This window comes from Sinocyclocheilus anshuiensis, unplaced genomic scaffold (genome assembly GCF_001515605.1).
Source record: "Sinocyclocheilus anshuiensis isolate Anshui unplaced genomic scaffold, SAMN03320099.WGS_v1.1 scaffold207, whole genome shotgun sequence".
Lineage (NCBI taxonomy): Eukaryota > Metazoa > Chordata > Actinopteri > Cypriniformes > Cyprinidae > Sinocyclocheilus > Sinocyclocheilus anshuiensis.
In genome coordinates, this window is record NW_015551045.1 from 438,540 (window position 1) to 454,501 (window position 15,962).

General features: G+C 38.6%; 1 protein-coding gene across 5 annotated transcripts in view; it reads left to right on the plus strand.

Moving 5' to 3' along the window:
• Positions 1 to 15,962, plus strand: part of crebbpb (CREB binding protein b) — a 75,368-nt gene that overhangs the window by 46,911 nt on the left and 12,495 nt on the right. For 3 of the 5 annotated variants that reach the window (XM_016451318.1, XM_016451322.1, XM_016451320.1), the window contains exons 4-15: positions 1,296 to 1,539; positions 5,386 to 5,499; positions 6,756 to 6,986; positions 7,200 to 7,287; positions 7,682 to 7,819; positions 7,896 to 8,013; positions 8,140 to 8,308; positions 8,408 to 8,470; positions 10,559 to 10,683; positions 10,990 to 11,172; positions 14,974 to 15,294; positions 15,380 to 15,556. In XM_016451318.1, the coding sequence (XP_016306804.1) occupies positions 1,296 to 1,539; positions 5,386 to 5,499; positions 6,756 to 6,986; positions 7,200 to 7,287; positions 7,682 to 7,819; positions 7,896 to 8,013; positions 8,140 to 8,308; positions 8,408 to 8,470; positions 10,559 to 10,683; positions 10,990 to 11,172; positions 14,974 to 15,294; positions 15,380 to 15,556 (1,971 nt within the window). The remainder of the gene's footprint in view (positions 1 to 1,295; positions 1,540 to 5,385; positions 5,500 to 6,755; positions 6,987 to 7,199; positions 7,288 to 7,681; positions 7,820 to 7,895; positions 8,014 to 8,139; positions 8,309 to 8,407; positions 8,471 to 10,558; positions 10,684 to 10,989; positions 11,173 to 14,973; positions 15,295 to 15,379; positions 15,557 to 15,962) is intronic. The other 2 variants (XM_016451319.1, XM_016451321.1) reach the window with 2 other exon arrangements.

The window sequence follows — 15,962 nt, forward strand, 5'->3', positions numbered from 1 at the left end:
GTGTAACCTTTTATATGTTTGGTTGACTATTTTATTTTGATAATGAACAGACTGCGATGTAAGTTTGAATTGCTATAATATGTGGGGTGTGTGCGCGTGAGGCGCCGGCGCAATCGAACAGCTGAAACATAAAAAACTCCATTTTTGGAGTAAGATATAATCCGCAAAAGTGTTTTACTTTTATTTTTGCACACTCACAATAAAAACAAGATTTGTGCTTTTGCAAAATAAAGCAAACAAACAGAATGCGCGTTGTCATCCTTTTTAAATCATGGGTTATTTAAGGAACAAAATGAATTAAACATGGACAGTGGCCACAAATTAATAAGTCGTAAGAACGAATTAACAAGTTGTATGAATGAATAGCCTATCTGTCCTGTGTCCCGCAGCCCTGCAAAGCGCAGAGCCCGATATGAAAGAATTATCTGGGGAAATTACTTAGTTACTACATTTCTATTGCTTTCCATGTTGAAGAACTTTGTGTTGTTTCTATTTTAATGTACTTTTAAAGTTTAAATGACATTAAAAGCTTCATTTGTAATTATGAGTGAATGATGATGCATTTATATACCGTCACTCACAGCCGCTCGCACGTGTTTTGCGCATGAGCCGCACGCATCCCAAAATTAAACGACTTAATCGACCATCGATAGCTTTAATCGATTGCATCTCTTATCGACAATTAATCGGTCACCGATTAATCGTTGACATCCCTGGTTTGAACAGTCATATCTGAAAATTAACCTCAACTGCTCCAGCATTGTGTAATTAGGTCAACAAAGTCTATTTATTTTAATTTGCTTTTGCTTTTTATTTCTTTTTTTTTTTTTTACTGAATAGTTTGGGTCAGTACATATTTTTTTAATACATTAATTAAAGGGTGCATAAATACATGAATTGATTTCTGAAGGATCATGTGACACTGAAGACTAAAGTAATGATGCTGGAAATTCAGCTTTGCATCACAGGAATGAATTACGTTCAAAAATATATTCAAATAAAAAACAGGTATTTTAAGTTGCAATGTTTCACAATATTACTGAGTTGTGGCTACACAATTTACAAATAAGAAATGTTACAACAATTCTATTGTTGAAGCCAAGAGGACAGAACACATTGTTTTGATTAAGGCGTAAAAGAGACGCTTAACACCTCAGCGAATAAAATCACAACTTCACAGCCTCTCATGGCTTGAGGCTTTATTCTATCCAACTCAGAATATTTAGGAAGATTTGTTTCTTTATATAATAACAACTGAAATGGAGCGTCTATCTAATCAAAACTCTTCCCTCCAGCTGCAGCAGCAGGTGCCTTCGGTGGGCATGGTCCCGGGACAGGGGGTGTCAGCGGGCCCCACGGCCGATCCAGAGAAGCGCAAACTGATCCAGCAGCAGCTGGTCCTGCTGCTTCATGCCCACAAGTGCCAGCGGCGAGAGCAGGCCAACGGCGAGGTGCGCCCCTGCGCCCTGCCCCACTGCCGCACCATGAAGAACGTCCTCAACCACATGACCCACTGCCAGGCGGGGAAATCCTGCCAAGGTGAGAGACAAAATGAGACCAGTTATGTTAATACATAACTAGACTCCAGCACTTTACCCCAAGCTCTGAATTTTATAGAAATCATGGTCTGTCATGTGAAATTGAGTCGATCTGAAAGTGCTTGTGTTATTCCTTCCATCTCTTTTTGTCCACAACCATAGTTTGGTGATGACTGTACATCTCAGTGTTGTTAAACTGTCTGGCCGGTCACTCAGGCTTCATGTAAACTTGTGAAGTCACTCGTGGCTCTTGTGGTCTCATTAAGTATGAAGGAGTCTGGAACGTCGAAACCCCTTTTATTCCTTAACATGATATTATTTGGGCAGAGTATTTTATTATGGTGTGAAAAAACAAATGTCGAAAACTCTTGCTCATCAAGAGTGTTATGTCTGATTTATTAGTTGTGCTTGTTAAGATGAGCATGACTGCTTTTATTGCTCTTGAATGCTTGGCTTACTTTGCAGGAGGGACCTGAACCATGTCTAGGGACCTTAATATCATAAGTAGAGATCGACCGATATATCGATTTACTGATATTTTTCCCGATAATTAAGCATTTTACCATAATCGGATATCGGTTTTGTAATATCGGATTCACCGATAAACGTTTTGAGAATTGCGCGCAGGATCGTCCATGCAGCGCGTCTGAGGGGAGACGAGACAACAACGGTGTGCAGGTACTTGATATAGTTGCTATAGTTAGTCAACTTTATTTAACATAACAGCCATTTATGCACAAATTTTGAGCGCATGTTAGAAATAAAAGCGCTGAATTTAATTCTCTCTCTGTTGTATATTTGCTCATCATTAGTCTCGCGAAGCTGCTTTTATATTGCTGTTCACTCACCGGGTTGAGGTTGATGCTCAGGAAATGCTCCAGCACGGCCACCGCATGTAACTTTTAACAAGATTCACTTGTTTAAAACACCCTAAATTGTATTAACATTTACTATATAACCATTATTTCGTTAATAAACATCTAAATAGATACAACTCTATGGAAATTAATTATTTATTATCTCCACGAGTTATCGCAGTTTGAATATAGTTCTGTGTAAATGCATAGATAAACTGTGCTGTCAGCAGGCATTTCATAATCTAGAACGACAAAACCATTATTAGTAATTCTGATATAACATGCCATACCTCAAAAACTTGCTAAAGATATCTATAGAAAGCTTTAAATTACTACTTTAAAACTAAATAACTCTAATCAAAAACAAAAACTATTTTTACGGATTTTATACAATCCGTAAAGATGCATTTCTCAGGATCAGGATCGTCGTCTTCATCTTTGCGACACGGACTCAGAAAACACTAATTTATTAATAAATAATTCAAATATCTCATTATTTCCCTCGAAGACTACTTTAAAACTAAATAACTCTAATCAAAAACAAAAACTATTTTTACGGATTTTATACAATCCGTAAAGATGCATTTCTCAGGATCAGGATCGTCGTCTTCATCTTTGCGACACGGACTCAGAAAACACTAATTTATTAATAAATAATTCAAATATCTCATTATTTCCCCCCCGACACATTCAAGGTAATTACTTTTGCTGGGGCTTTGCGGCACGCTTTAGCCTATTGCGTGCGGTTTTTGCTGTCATGTGCAAGGATATGTTTGCAGATTCTGCACTGCACATGACCAATTGACTCACTGTTTGCCGTGGTAATCAAATCAAGACTCTTCCAAAATACAGCTTTTCCGAAGCATTGGGAACTTTTAGTAACTCCCCACGCTCCAACTTCTCCCTGATGCTGTGCTTGGTCAACTGTCACCTAGGCTGCGTTTACACTGGCACAAAAAATCTGATCTTTCTCACATCTGACACAGATCGGAATTTGTTGCACATGTGTAAACACAAAAACCCGCACGAGATCCGATTTTTTTGCATCCGATCTGAGCCACTTCCAAATGTGGATTTAAATCGGATACACATCTGATATCTGGACATTCGACCTACGTCTAAACACACATATCCGATTCTCCACAGAACTCCCAATGCGAGGGCGACACGTTTGCTCATAAAGATATTTAATGCCGGCGTGCTGTATGCGCTCGCATTTTATTGAGATGGAAACTTTTTATAGGTAAGAAATTGCACATTCAGGAGCTGGTTTTCAACCCCCGCCCCGTGAATTTTGAAAATACAACAGCTAAAAGCTGCATATATTTCTCAGCAATGAGGTGATAACTTAGCAGTTTTTGTAATTAAACCGACAAGCTTGTTTGCAATGCTTCACAATCGCTTGCTCGCACGTGGGTGCATGCGTTCGTTCTCTCTCTCTCTCCTTAATTAATTCGAATTCATTTCAATAAATATCATCTTTATTTCACTAAAGAATTCTACCTCTAACGAGCTGTAGATAAAATAGTCTAACAAATTAAAATTACCCGACAGGCTTGCAGACCTCTACTCTGTAGCTATTAAACAGCTTATAAACCTACTAAAACTGTAGTTTAAAATGAAGTTGATATGACTCCTGTCCTTTATTTATTTACTTCATTTGAAAACATTAGACATTCTACATTTATTTTGCTTATTGTTAATATTAGTTTTGTTGCTGTTGATGCTTTTTATAAATAAAATGTTTTTTATTGTTGTAATATAAAGATTAAATTTAACATGAAAGACTGCTAATTTTCAACACTTAAAAAAAAAAAGATGATAAACATGCAAATAATTGGTATCGGTATCGGTTATAAAATATCAATATCGGTCGATCACTAATCATAAGTTATTTTTCGGCACCCAATATGGACCCATTTCACACATATCCAGCAGAAACTGGGATGGAAAAATGTTTAAATAACAACCAAGTTGTTGCAAAGCTACATTGCTTCCATTATAATGAACCACGCTACACTGGAAATGTGCAGTGTGACACGAATTCTGTATATCTCTGTTGTCTTGTTGTCAAATATAATGTGAATTGTTTACTTTGAATTGTGATTGTTAGTAGATAAAACAGTTAATACAAACGTAATGTCGGGTTCCTTTGAATTGGGCCAGTAACATAGAAAACACTTATTTACTTGCAAACATGTTGCCCTTCTTTTCTAAATTTGCCGTTACGATGTTGAAACAACCCATTCATGTGATTGGTGCAAATCTGAGGAGTTGTTTTTTGTTTGAATGTATATCTGGAGGATACTGACTGTCTTCAGAAAAGTTTTGATGGTATTAGGCGTCATACAGAGGTGTTTATGAGCTCAGCACTGCTGTGTACAGGGGTAACCGCTGTATTTCTGTTTTTCCATAAATGCCGCATACTATCAGAGAGTGAATTTGAATTTTCATTCAGCCCGCCTACCGTTTTTATTCAGACCAATTATATATAACATGCATAATATAATAGCTTATTACGTTGAAATGTGATGTTTAGTATTTCATAAAACGTGTAATTGTTCAAATCATAGTTTTTGGCATCATTTTACAGTTTAGGAAGTTACCATAGACATGGGTGGTGTTTCAAAACAACGTTGCTACCTAAACATGTCGTTCTGTTCTAATATCAGAATTTACCGAAACTATTTCAAGGTTCCAAGTTTTTTCTGATTCCAAAAAGTTTTTTCCAGTAACCAAGTTTCCCCAGTAACCAAGCACCCTGTAACGTCCCCAGCAACCATATAGCAACATCTTTCCAGCAAGGCACCATTCGTGTTTTCTTGTAGTTTCTGAATGTGTTTTGGCAATTATTATTCAACAGTTTTGTTCAGGTTTTTATTCATCAGGTTTTTCAGGTTCTTTTAAGTGTATAATTGCTCAGTAGTGTAATTTTTCCTTGCAGCATATCAACGTTTTTTTTATGATTTATTTTCCCTCTGTTTCTACAGTGGCTCACTGCGCCTCCTCTAGACAGATCATCTCGCACTGGAAGAACTGCACTCGGCACGACTGCCCTGTCTGTCTGCCCCTGAAAAACGCCAGCGACAAGAGAAACCAGCAGCGTAAGTCGTACTCTCAATTAAAATAAACCACCTGCACCGATGCATTCTCTGTATGAGTTTATTTTCCAAGCAGGATTTTGATCATATTTTAGGGATAAAGATTATACTTAATAGTACTGTATGGCAACATTGCGTTAAAAAAAGTTGCACCAACACTATCATGTGATTTAATTGGTACAGTTAATGACTGAATCTCACAATTAACTGTACATATTTTGCAAAATATTTAGTCTCTTATTAAGGCCATTAAGATTTTTTGCAATTAAATGTAATTGCAAAAAAAGTACAGTTATGAAAATCATCCTTTTTGCCCTAATAAACAAATTTGACCATTTTGAAAGTATAAAAAAAGCAAAAATAATTATTTAAATGAACGCAGGTTTGTTACTTTACTGATTGTGTGTTTGCATCTCATGCTCTGAGATACGGGATCCGTTCAGAAGAGTGCTGCCACCTGTAGGTCGTGCGAGCAGCTCGGCTGCGCTCTGAATGTGAAAGCATGAGACCAGCAGTGAATTCCGGCAGGCAGCAGGACTGTAATCTGACACCGCGGGGGAGGGGCTCCACCCCTGGTTTTTCACAGGGGGCAGGACACACAGAGCTCCTGCTCTCTGATTGGACAGCCGATCACTGACTCGTTTAAATCCCCCTGTAGTGGCAACAGAAGCACGTTCTCTCAGTGTCTCGTGCAGTTCTGCTCTCCGCCGCTGCTCAGAGAGTTTTATGTTTGCAAAATGGCTTTTCCACTTCAGTCACTTGTGTTTCCCGTTCGAGTGGAATTACTGCAAGATTCCAGTTATTCCTTATAGAAATAATTCTTGAAATGTATTTATTTAATTCTAAGGCAAGACAGCCCAGATGACTACAAAATAAACTAATAGATATCACCACACTTCCCCAGTTGATTTATTACATTACAATTTTTTTTGTATTACAAGTTTTCTTAAATGTTAAGTTTAAATATGCAAATGATACATTATCTAATATTTATGCACACATTTTCCATACACTTATAGAACAGAAATCTGAACATTGCATAAAGTCAGGCTCAGCATTCTTTCATTTAGTTGATAAATTAGTCAAAGCAGAGGGTATTTTGGATATCTCTTTTTGCCAACAGCCAGAAAAAAATACTTTTTCACCATTGTTTTAGGAATGATATGTAAATCAGGTGAATTATATGTAAAGCCCTTCTGAATATATGACTAAAAGTAGTTTGATTTAATTCAACAAACATTTGTTTCTGCTATTTGCAGCGATGCTGAGCTCCCCTAACACTGGCATGCAGGCTCCGCTGGGCCCCGTGGGCACTAGTCAACCCGCTGCGCCCGCCATCAACAGCGGCACACACATAGACCCCAGCTCTATGCAGAGGGCGTACGCAGCACTGGGCCTCCCGTACGGGAACCAGCCGGCTGCGCAGACGCAGGGCACAGGACAGCAGCCCACGCAGACCCAGCAGCAGATGCGCTCCATGCCTGCATTAGGTATCACCTTCAATTTGCAAGGAAAGCTAGAAAGTGTTTTTTGAGGAAGAGTGGAATATTTATTGCAAACAATTCAATGTTCCATGTTCATTATTAACCTTGAAAGCTGCTGTCATTCTTGCATCTGCTGTCAGTATGCACTGAAATGTCATGCTGCTCCTCATATTGCGTATCCTTGCGTAACCCCTGTCTGGTTTCCCACAACATCTTCAGGCACTAACCAGATGAACATCGGTGGTAACGGTATGGCCGATCAGACGAACCTTCACACTGATTCCTCTCTCCCCTCATCCCTCAGCAAGTGAGTCTTTTCACCTTCACCCCTCATCTTTAACCTCTCACACATACTGCAGATCGGGAAATGTTCATCTGCAGAGTACAGCAATGTAAGAGAGCAAACAATGTCATTGTGGAATGTGCAATTCTGTAGCTATAAGTGATTGAATGTCAAATCTGAGATGATAAAAGGGAAAAATATTTGAAAAATTGTTTTAAAATGGCAGGTTATTTTTTCAAAGAACTGCTTTGTTCAAAAACTACTGAAACAAACTGTTTGTTTTTTTTTGGACTGATTTTGTGCAAAATTACGTCATACCAGTTCGTTCTTCGTTTTGACTTGATGAATGCAAGTTTTTAAAAATGAGAGTTTTGCCATGTGACATTTGAAAACTAATGTCGTAATCCTGCTCCCACAGTCAGATGATGTTAGACGGGTCGAACATGGGCGTCACGGGGAACCTGCCCACAGCTGCGCCGCTGTCAATGCCTGGCATGAAGAAGCCCTGGCACGAGCACGTCACTCAGGATTTGAGGAACCACCTAGTGCACAAGCTGTGAGTTGGAGAAGTCGTCATATTTCATAATCACGATTTGTCAAGGGCAATTCTCTTAACACTGTATTCCCAACAGAGTTCAAGCCATATTCCCGACCCCAGACCCTGCAGCACTGAAGGACAGACGCATGGAGAACTTGGTGGCTTATGCGCGTAAGGTGGAAGGGGACATGTATGAGTCTGCCAACAGCAGGGTAAAGCACCTGAACCTTTCATGCTACGTTTTAACCTTCCTTCAGGCTTTTTATTATTTTTTTGACTAAGAAGGGACTAGGTGGCCCATTTTTTTTATATCCCTTAATATCTTGTGTTAATATCAGGATGAGTATTACCACTTTCTGGCTGAGAAGATCTATAAGATCCAGAAGGAGCTGGAGGAGAAGAGAAAGTCCAGGCTGTCGAAGCCCCAAATGGTCGGTCAGGGTCCTCAGCAACCTGGCCTTCCCCAGCCCAACGCTATGGGACCTGGACAAGCCATCCGGTCTCCAAGTTAGTGGTTTTGTTTTTTTAATGCTCTGATCTTCTGGATGTTGTATTTCCCTGGCTGCTTTCTTGATTAGCTGCTCAAAATATGCCTTATTTCCTCAGATGGACCTGTTCCTATTTCCAGTGTGCCAAATCAGTTGATGGCCCGGATGCAGGTCCCTCAAGGTATGGTTTTTCATTCTGCATACACCCATATAGTACCGTTCAAAAGTTTAGAGTCGGTGTGAATTTTTTAAATTTATTTATTTTAATATTGTTTTTGAAAGATGTTTCACCAAGGCTGAATTTATTTGATCAGAAACACAGTAAAACAGTTATATTGTGAAATATTATTATAATTTTAAATATCTGTTTTCTGTTTTAATAAAGGCCTATATATATTAACCCTGTATGGTATGCAATATGATATCAAAGAGGAAAAAATTATTTGTGATGTTTTTCCTGCTTGAAATTGGACACTATAACAATATCAATAACGATTTTCATAATCTTTTACGTTTATTTATTAAAAGTTTTTTGCCTCAAGGCAACATTGCGCCACAATGGACAAATTTAAACATTTGACATTTTTATGCAGAAAAAAAAGAAATATATAGAACATGATGAAAAAATACATTAAAAAAGCGTAGCGTAAACTCCGGTGAAAATATGCTAGTCTCACGAGAACCGTTTTGTTTACAGCAAAGCATCCTCTGTCATTTTTCTTTACAAATCCTCGTTTTGTACTACTAATTGGTGTTATGTTTTGCTCTCTCCTCTTCGCTACCGCATTCGTCACCGCGTTTGCCTACGTGCTATGTCAACCGCTGGACTCCACTCTCTCGTGAACGCTCATACGACAGTTAGCGGAAGCTAGAGATTACGGTTTATAAAGTTGTAAATATGGATATTTTTCTTACACAAACGCATCGCTTCACTTCAGAAGGCCTTTATTAACCCCCTGGAGTCGTGTGGACTTATTTTATAATGGATGGGTGCAATTTTTTGGACTTCAAATTTTGGGCTACCATCCACTCCCATTGTAAAGCATGGATTAGCCTGGACATTATTTAAAGCTGCGGTCCGTAACTTTTTTTGGTTAAAAATTATCCAAAATCAATATTTGAGCAAGTACATAACCAGCCAGTGTTCATATTTATCGCCTTACTTTAGCCCGATTCACAAGGGTTAGCTTAAAATAATTTTTTTTAATTTGAGTGGTACAGGTAGGTTTTCGCGGGAAATTCGAGCATGCTGCTGCGTCATTACGTCACTTCTGTAAACATAAAGAAGTTGTCCCGGCTACTAGGCTATCGCATATGAGGATGCTGCAGGTGGCAGATCGTTAGTCTTTTCTCACAGCAGCTAGAATAATTAAATGTCAAAAAATCATTTTGATGGCAGATTGTAATCCAGAAAGGATTATATGAAACGCATGTGAATGAAATTAAATTATATTCCGGTTTTAAATGTGCAAATTCGAATTGTATGACAATTAGATATTAGACTCTAGAATCTACACACACTATACTCATAGTCACGCAATGCTGATGTTGTTAACATTAATAATCTGAGAATAATGTATAACAATAATAATAATTTGCATGGTTTGGTGTGATATGAGCTAATCGATCATTAGATTAAATCACCATTGGTAGCACGATTTATTGTAATGCTTTTTTCCTCAGTTGGTCAGAACAGACGTGGCAAACTTGTTACTTGTTCAGATGGCAGTATGCGGTGAAAATTCTTATTTAGGTCATATATTCCAAGACGTAGGCTAGAATCTGTGATTACTAAGTATAGGATTCACACCGGTGCGGTGACTGACTGCTACACATACTCCTCAAAACATTAGATTCATCCGCGCTGGAGCCGTGCCAGAGTACAACCCACGCAAGCTAGATAATTCCGCAAGTAACTGCAATTCCAGGTTTTCAAACAGAGATGGCGACAAAGAGGCACAATTTGCGGACTGCAGCGTTATTTAATATAACTCCGATTGTATTCGACTGAAAGAAGAATGTCATATACACCTAGGATGGCTTGAGGGTGAGTAAATCATGGGGTAATTTTCATTTTTGGGTGAACTATCCCTTTAATTTAATCAGTTACGGCAGGATGAGAATGCTGTTTCTTGTTGACTTGGGTAGGAAAAAAGCAGCCGGGCAGGTCATACTGGTAGCACAGGGATTACTTAAAAGCTTCAATCTCCCATTGAACAGCAAATCTTTTTACCTTTTTTTTAATGCGTTTTTTCATCATGTTCTTCAGGGATGGGCCAGTTCAACCCTGTGACCATGCAGAACGTGCAGATGTCCCAGTCACCGGTGGAAGCTCCTCGGGCTGTGTCCCCTATGACCCACCCCCCTCAGATGGGCATGGGTACAGTTCCAGCGGTGAGCAACAAGATGCGATTCCAGATTGATTCCAGTTCTGGAATTTTTGGAATTTTATGTTTTAAAATTGTGTATTTTTAGTTAGATTTAAATGTTTTCTTAGTTAATTTTAAGTTATTTATAGTCAACATTGTTCTTGAGTTGTGTGCCATTTTGGATTTCCCTCAACAAAAACAAGCTTGTTCACTAAAAATTAAAATTATCAATAGCTTTATCACTCATGTTGTGCCAAAATTGGTTCTCGGTAGGGCAAAATCAAATTTGAGTCTTGTGGCTCAAATCTAATTTCTCTTCATTCTTTTGCAGAGGGTTATGTCTCCCTCTAGGATGCAGCAGGCACCAGCCATGATGGGAGGCCATGCTAACAACATGGTGGGCCAGACGCCCAACCAGAACCAGTTCATGAACCAGACGCCGTTCCCAGCCTCAGCCGGAGGCATGAATGTGAATGTAAACCTGGCCCAGCAGTCGGGACAGACTGTCCCACAGGTGAGGAGTCAGAAATGTCACATCTTCACTACGGTTTCATTGTTACTTGGGTGTTTATGAGACATTTCACCACCACAGATACTTTTAGTCTTCCTGTGTTACTTGGGTGTTTATGAGACATTTCACCACCACAGATACTTTTAGTCTTCCTGTGTTACTTGGGTGTTTATGAGACATTTCACCACCACAGATACTTTTAGTCTTCCTGTGTTACTTGGGTGTTTATGAGACATTTCACCACCACAGATACTTTTAGTCTTCCTGTCATAGAGTGCATTAGCGTCCACCCACTTTTTCAGTGGTGTTGGTTCCGGAAGAGTTTTTTACAATCATTTTTTCTATAGAGATAAAAAAAAAAAAAGAGTTAGAACTAAACCAACCAGCTAAGAGGAGAATCACAACATCACAAACTTTTATTTGAAGCAAAAAAGTATTTGAAAATCAAACTGAAACACAAAGGTACAAGACTGAGTACTTAACGACTTTAAAGAGGAAAAGGAGGATTTTTTTGCTGTCAAAACACATTAACGCATGCAATTAATTTTTCCAGTTTGACGCACAAATGCAGTGGCGCGCGCTCTATATAATTTCATATTAAAGCGCAAAAGAAACTACGAGCATGCAATGTCGTAGTTATGTCGTCAGTTAAGTCATGAAGTTACCAAAAAGGTGATTAAAGCTGCCTTAAAACTGTGCATGTAAGTATTTATGTATGAGTCTCATTTAAGAACATGTCTGAAATGCATTGGTTTTCAAAACTGTCCTGGAGCAGCAGCACTGTCTCCCTCATCTAACACACCCGATTCAACTCCTCAGCTCATTATAGAGACTTTAAGACCTGAGGTGAGCCAGAAAAGGTAAAGAGTTGTGAGAAAATAGGATGCGTGTCAGATCCGCATCATGTTCAACAGCAGCAGCTCTTAAAGCAGCCGAAAAAACCTAATAACCAGCTGCTGTGATGCCTGTTAATCAAAGAAAAAAAGAGCAAATCAATCACTTTTGTAGCTTTAAGGATTCATCTAGATTGAATTTAGTGTTTGATAACTTTATTCAATTTCTGTATATTTCCTACTTGCTGAAGGGCACAAGTAAATATGACATTTATTATGATGGGTTTATGTGAAGATTGTTTTAAGTTCACTTAAATTAAAGGTTGTAATTTTTTTAAAGTTAATGTTAAAATTGATAGCTCTCAATTAGGGCTGGGCGATATGGGCAGAAATTCATATCTCTTTATTTTTTGGCTGATTTGCGATATATGGTATATATCTCGGTATTTTCGTTTCTGTATTTGGAATTTAAAAATCTGTATTTAATATTTATATATTTCACTTACCGCCCAATGTTGTCCAACAAAACAATACATATTAAAGGCTTTGAAAACATATAAAGTGAATGTAACCATGTAAGCCTTTGTTATGTGCAAAAAAGGGTTAAAATCGCATTTCATTCTAACATTGTAACATTGCAATTTAAAAACAAAAATAAGGCTTTTAAAGCGAAAATTAAATTCACTAAACTAAAAATGAAAATAAATGAGAGCAAAAGCACAGAGTTGTTAGGCTATTTTGATTACCCCATTACAGTCACTTTACAGCCAGTACTATCATAAAAATAGACTTACTTGTAGGTTTAAAATTCTACATGTCACATTTATTGTCCAACTACAAATATTTCAGCGAAATGTATATTTTAGTCAGAATTATTGCACTCCTATTTCATTGAGCACCGTCTGTTTGGCGCGCATGCACGCGGCGGCGCTCGTTCACTGAAGTCTGTGAAGTTTAGCGGAGAATCCCAAAGCAGAAGGCTCATGCACTTCTGACAGAAAAATGGAAATATTTCCATGGCTTTCTAACATGTACAGATGGAGAATATACCTGTGAAATGTAAGTTATGCATTCAGGAAGACCGCACATCTCAAACACATTAAACAGCGCGAGTAGCCTATGTCTCTGTCAGCGGCAGCCTTTCTGTTTGAGCATACGACGGGCCGAGCTGCTTAAACTGATATGCGAAATGAAACCATAAACTGTCTTACCAGTTTTTAAAGGCCTTAATATGAAGCTTGTCACATGTTTAGAACAAATTGGATTATGCAGCAGAAATTCATATCTCTTTATTTTTTGGCTGATTTGCGATATATGGTATATATCTCGGTATTTTCGTTTCTGTATTTGGAATTTAAAAATCTGTATTTAATATTTATATATTTCACTTACCGCCCAATGTTGTCCAACAAAACAATACATATTAAAGGCTTTGAAAACATATAAAGTGAATGTAACCATGTAAGCCTTTGTTATGTGCAAAAAAGGGTTAAAATCGCATTTCATTCTAACATTGTAACATTGCAATTTAAAAACAAAAATAAGGCTTTTAAAGCGAAAATTAAATTCACTAAACTAAAAATGAAAATAAATGAGAGCAAAAGCACAGAGTTGTTAGGCTATTTTGATTACCCCATTACAGTCACTTTACAGCCAGTACTATCATAAAAATAGACTTACTTGTAGGTTTAAAATTCTACATGTCACATTTATTGTCCAACTACAAATATTTCAGCGAAATGTATATTTTAGTCAGAATTATTGCACTCCTATTTCATTGAGCACCGTCTGTTTGGCGCGCATGCACGCGGCGGCGCTCGTTCACTGAAGTCTGTGAAGTTTAGCGGAGAATCCCAAAGCAGAAGGCTCATGCACTTCTGACAGAAAAATGGAAATATTTCCATGGCTTTCTAACATGTACAGATGGAGAATATACCTGTGAAATGTAAGTTATGCATTCAGGAAGACCGCACATCTCAAACACATTAAACAGCGCGAGTAGCCTATGTCTCTGTCAGCGGCAGCCTTTCTGTTTGAGCATACGACGGGCCGAGCTGCTTAAACTGATATGCGAAATGAAACCATAAACTGTCTTACCAGTTTTTAAAGGCCTTAATATGAAGCTTGTCACATGTTTAGAACAAATTGGATTATGCACTTTCTCCGCAGCAGCTCAGTCTGTGTCCTCCGCTATATTTTCAGATGCGCTCGTATAAAACTACTGTATATCGATATAAACGGTATTGCCTCATATCGAATCGCCTATAAAGAAAATATCGATATATCATACAAACTCGATATACCGCCCAGCCCTACTCTCAATTATACTGTAATGTTGAATGGCTATAGTCAATTGTTAAATATTAGGAAAAATTATATTGAAAAATAGTATTGGTATCAGTGATACTTGCCTTCAGTCATAAAAAGATGCCATTAAACAAATATTAAAAATACACTGACTTTGTTGTTTCTACATTAATTTGAAGATTGAATGTGAAATTATTATATCGCGGTTAATTTCAGAAAAAGTGTGCAATTAGTTAATTTTTTTAAATCGATTGACAGCACTAACATTTTTAAGTTCAAAATAAGCATATTTATATACAAATATTTGCTTTTTGAGAGTGTAGGAAGACAGACTTGTTTGTCATTAGCGGTGCTTCATGGGAGTAGGCGTTCCCATTTTGGCGCTATTTGCTCGCCACGCCTCTCTGATTGGTGGAATTTTCTTTGCAGAATTATGGGTAATGTAGTTTTTCAACAGGTTTTCTGCTGTGAAATGCGTTTGAAATAATGGGGCCTGATGGCCTCAACATAATCATATAGCATTGATTAACCTCAGAGCTCACAGTAGGTCTGTCTTTAAAGGTTTATGAGTTAATAATCAATTTCCCTATGGAGAAAACGAATGTTTTATTTCCGGGACCCGTCTGTTGCACTCTATTTTATGCCCTCCATCTCTCCTCTGCAGCAGCAGCCGAACGCTAACCTGACCCTGAATTCCGTGGGCCCTCTGGGCACCCAATCCGCCCTGTGCTCCACCCCTCCTCCGCCCTCCTCCTCCACCCCAGCAGCTGCCGCTAGCCTACAGCCACTCCAGACCCAGCCTTCCACGCCGGCCTCGGCCGGGGGCCACGTCACGCCCACCCACATCCCCAGTGGCTTGCCCCGCCCTCCCTCAGCCCTGGGCTACTCTCCTGCCTCCTCCCAGCCGCTCACACCCCTGCAGCCCGAGCCCTCCCTGCAGATGCAGCAGCCCACCTCTGTGAAAGCGCAGCAGCCCAGCACTCCGGTGAGGATCGTCATGAAAACACAGCCTCGATTGCAGTTGTATGACACCCTTAACTCATGTCCTTCCTCGTTTGTCTGTCCGTTAGCTCTCTCAGATGGCCGCTAGCATTGATAATAGAGTTCCCACACCTGCATCCGTGACAGAGACCCACTCCCAGCAGGCTTTGCCACCTGACTACCCTGCGGCCGAACTCAAAACCGAGCATCAAGAAGACGAGCAGGACTTTGAGTCTGGGAAAAAGCAGCTCGATCTCAAGATGGAGGTGTGACATTTGTTGAAACGAACAAATGACTTTATTTGGTTGTGTTTTCTGAGAGTTTTACACTATCGCTCAAAAGTAAGAAATAATTTAATGTTGGTAAGAAATTAATATTTTTATTCAGCAAGGGTGCTTTAAATTGATCAGAAGTGATGGTAAAAGCATTTATTATGTTAAAAAATATATTTAAAATAAATGCTTTTTTACTTTCTATTTATCAAAGAATCCTGAAAAAAATGTATTATGGTTTCCTCAAAAATATGAAGAAGCACAGCTGTTTTCAACATTGATAAAAATAAGAAATATTTCTTGAGCAGTAGATCAGCATATTAGAATGATTTCTGAAGAATCCTGTGACACTGAAGACTGGAGTAATGATGCTGAAAATTCAGCTTTGCATCAGAAATAA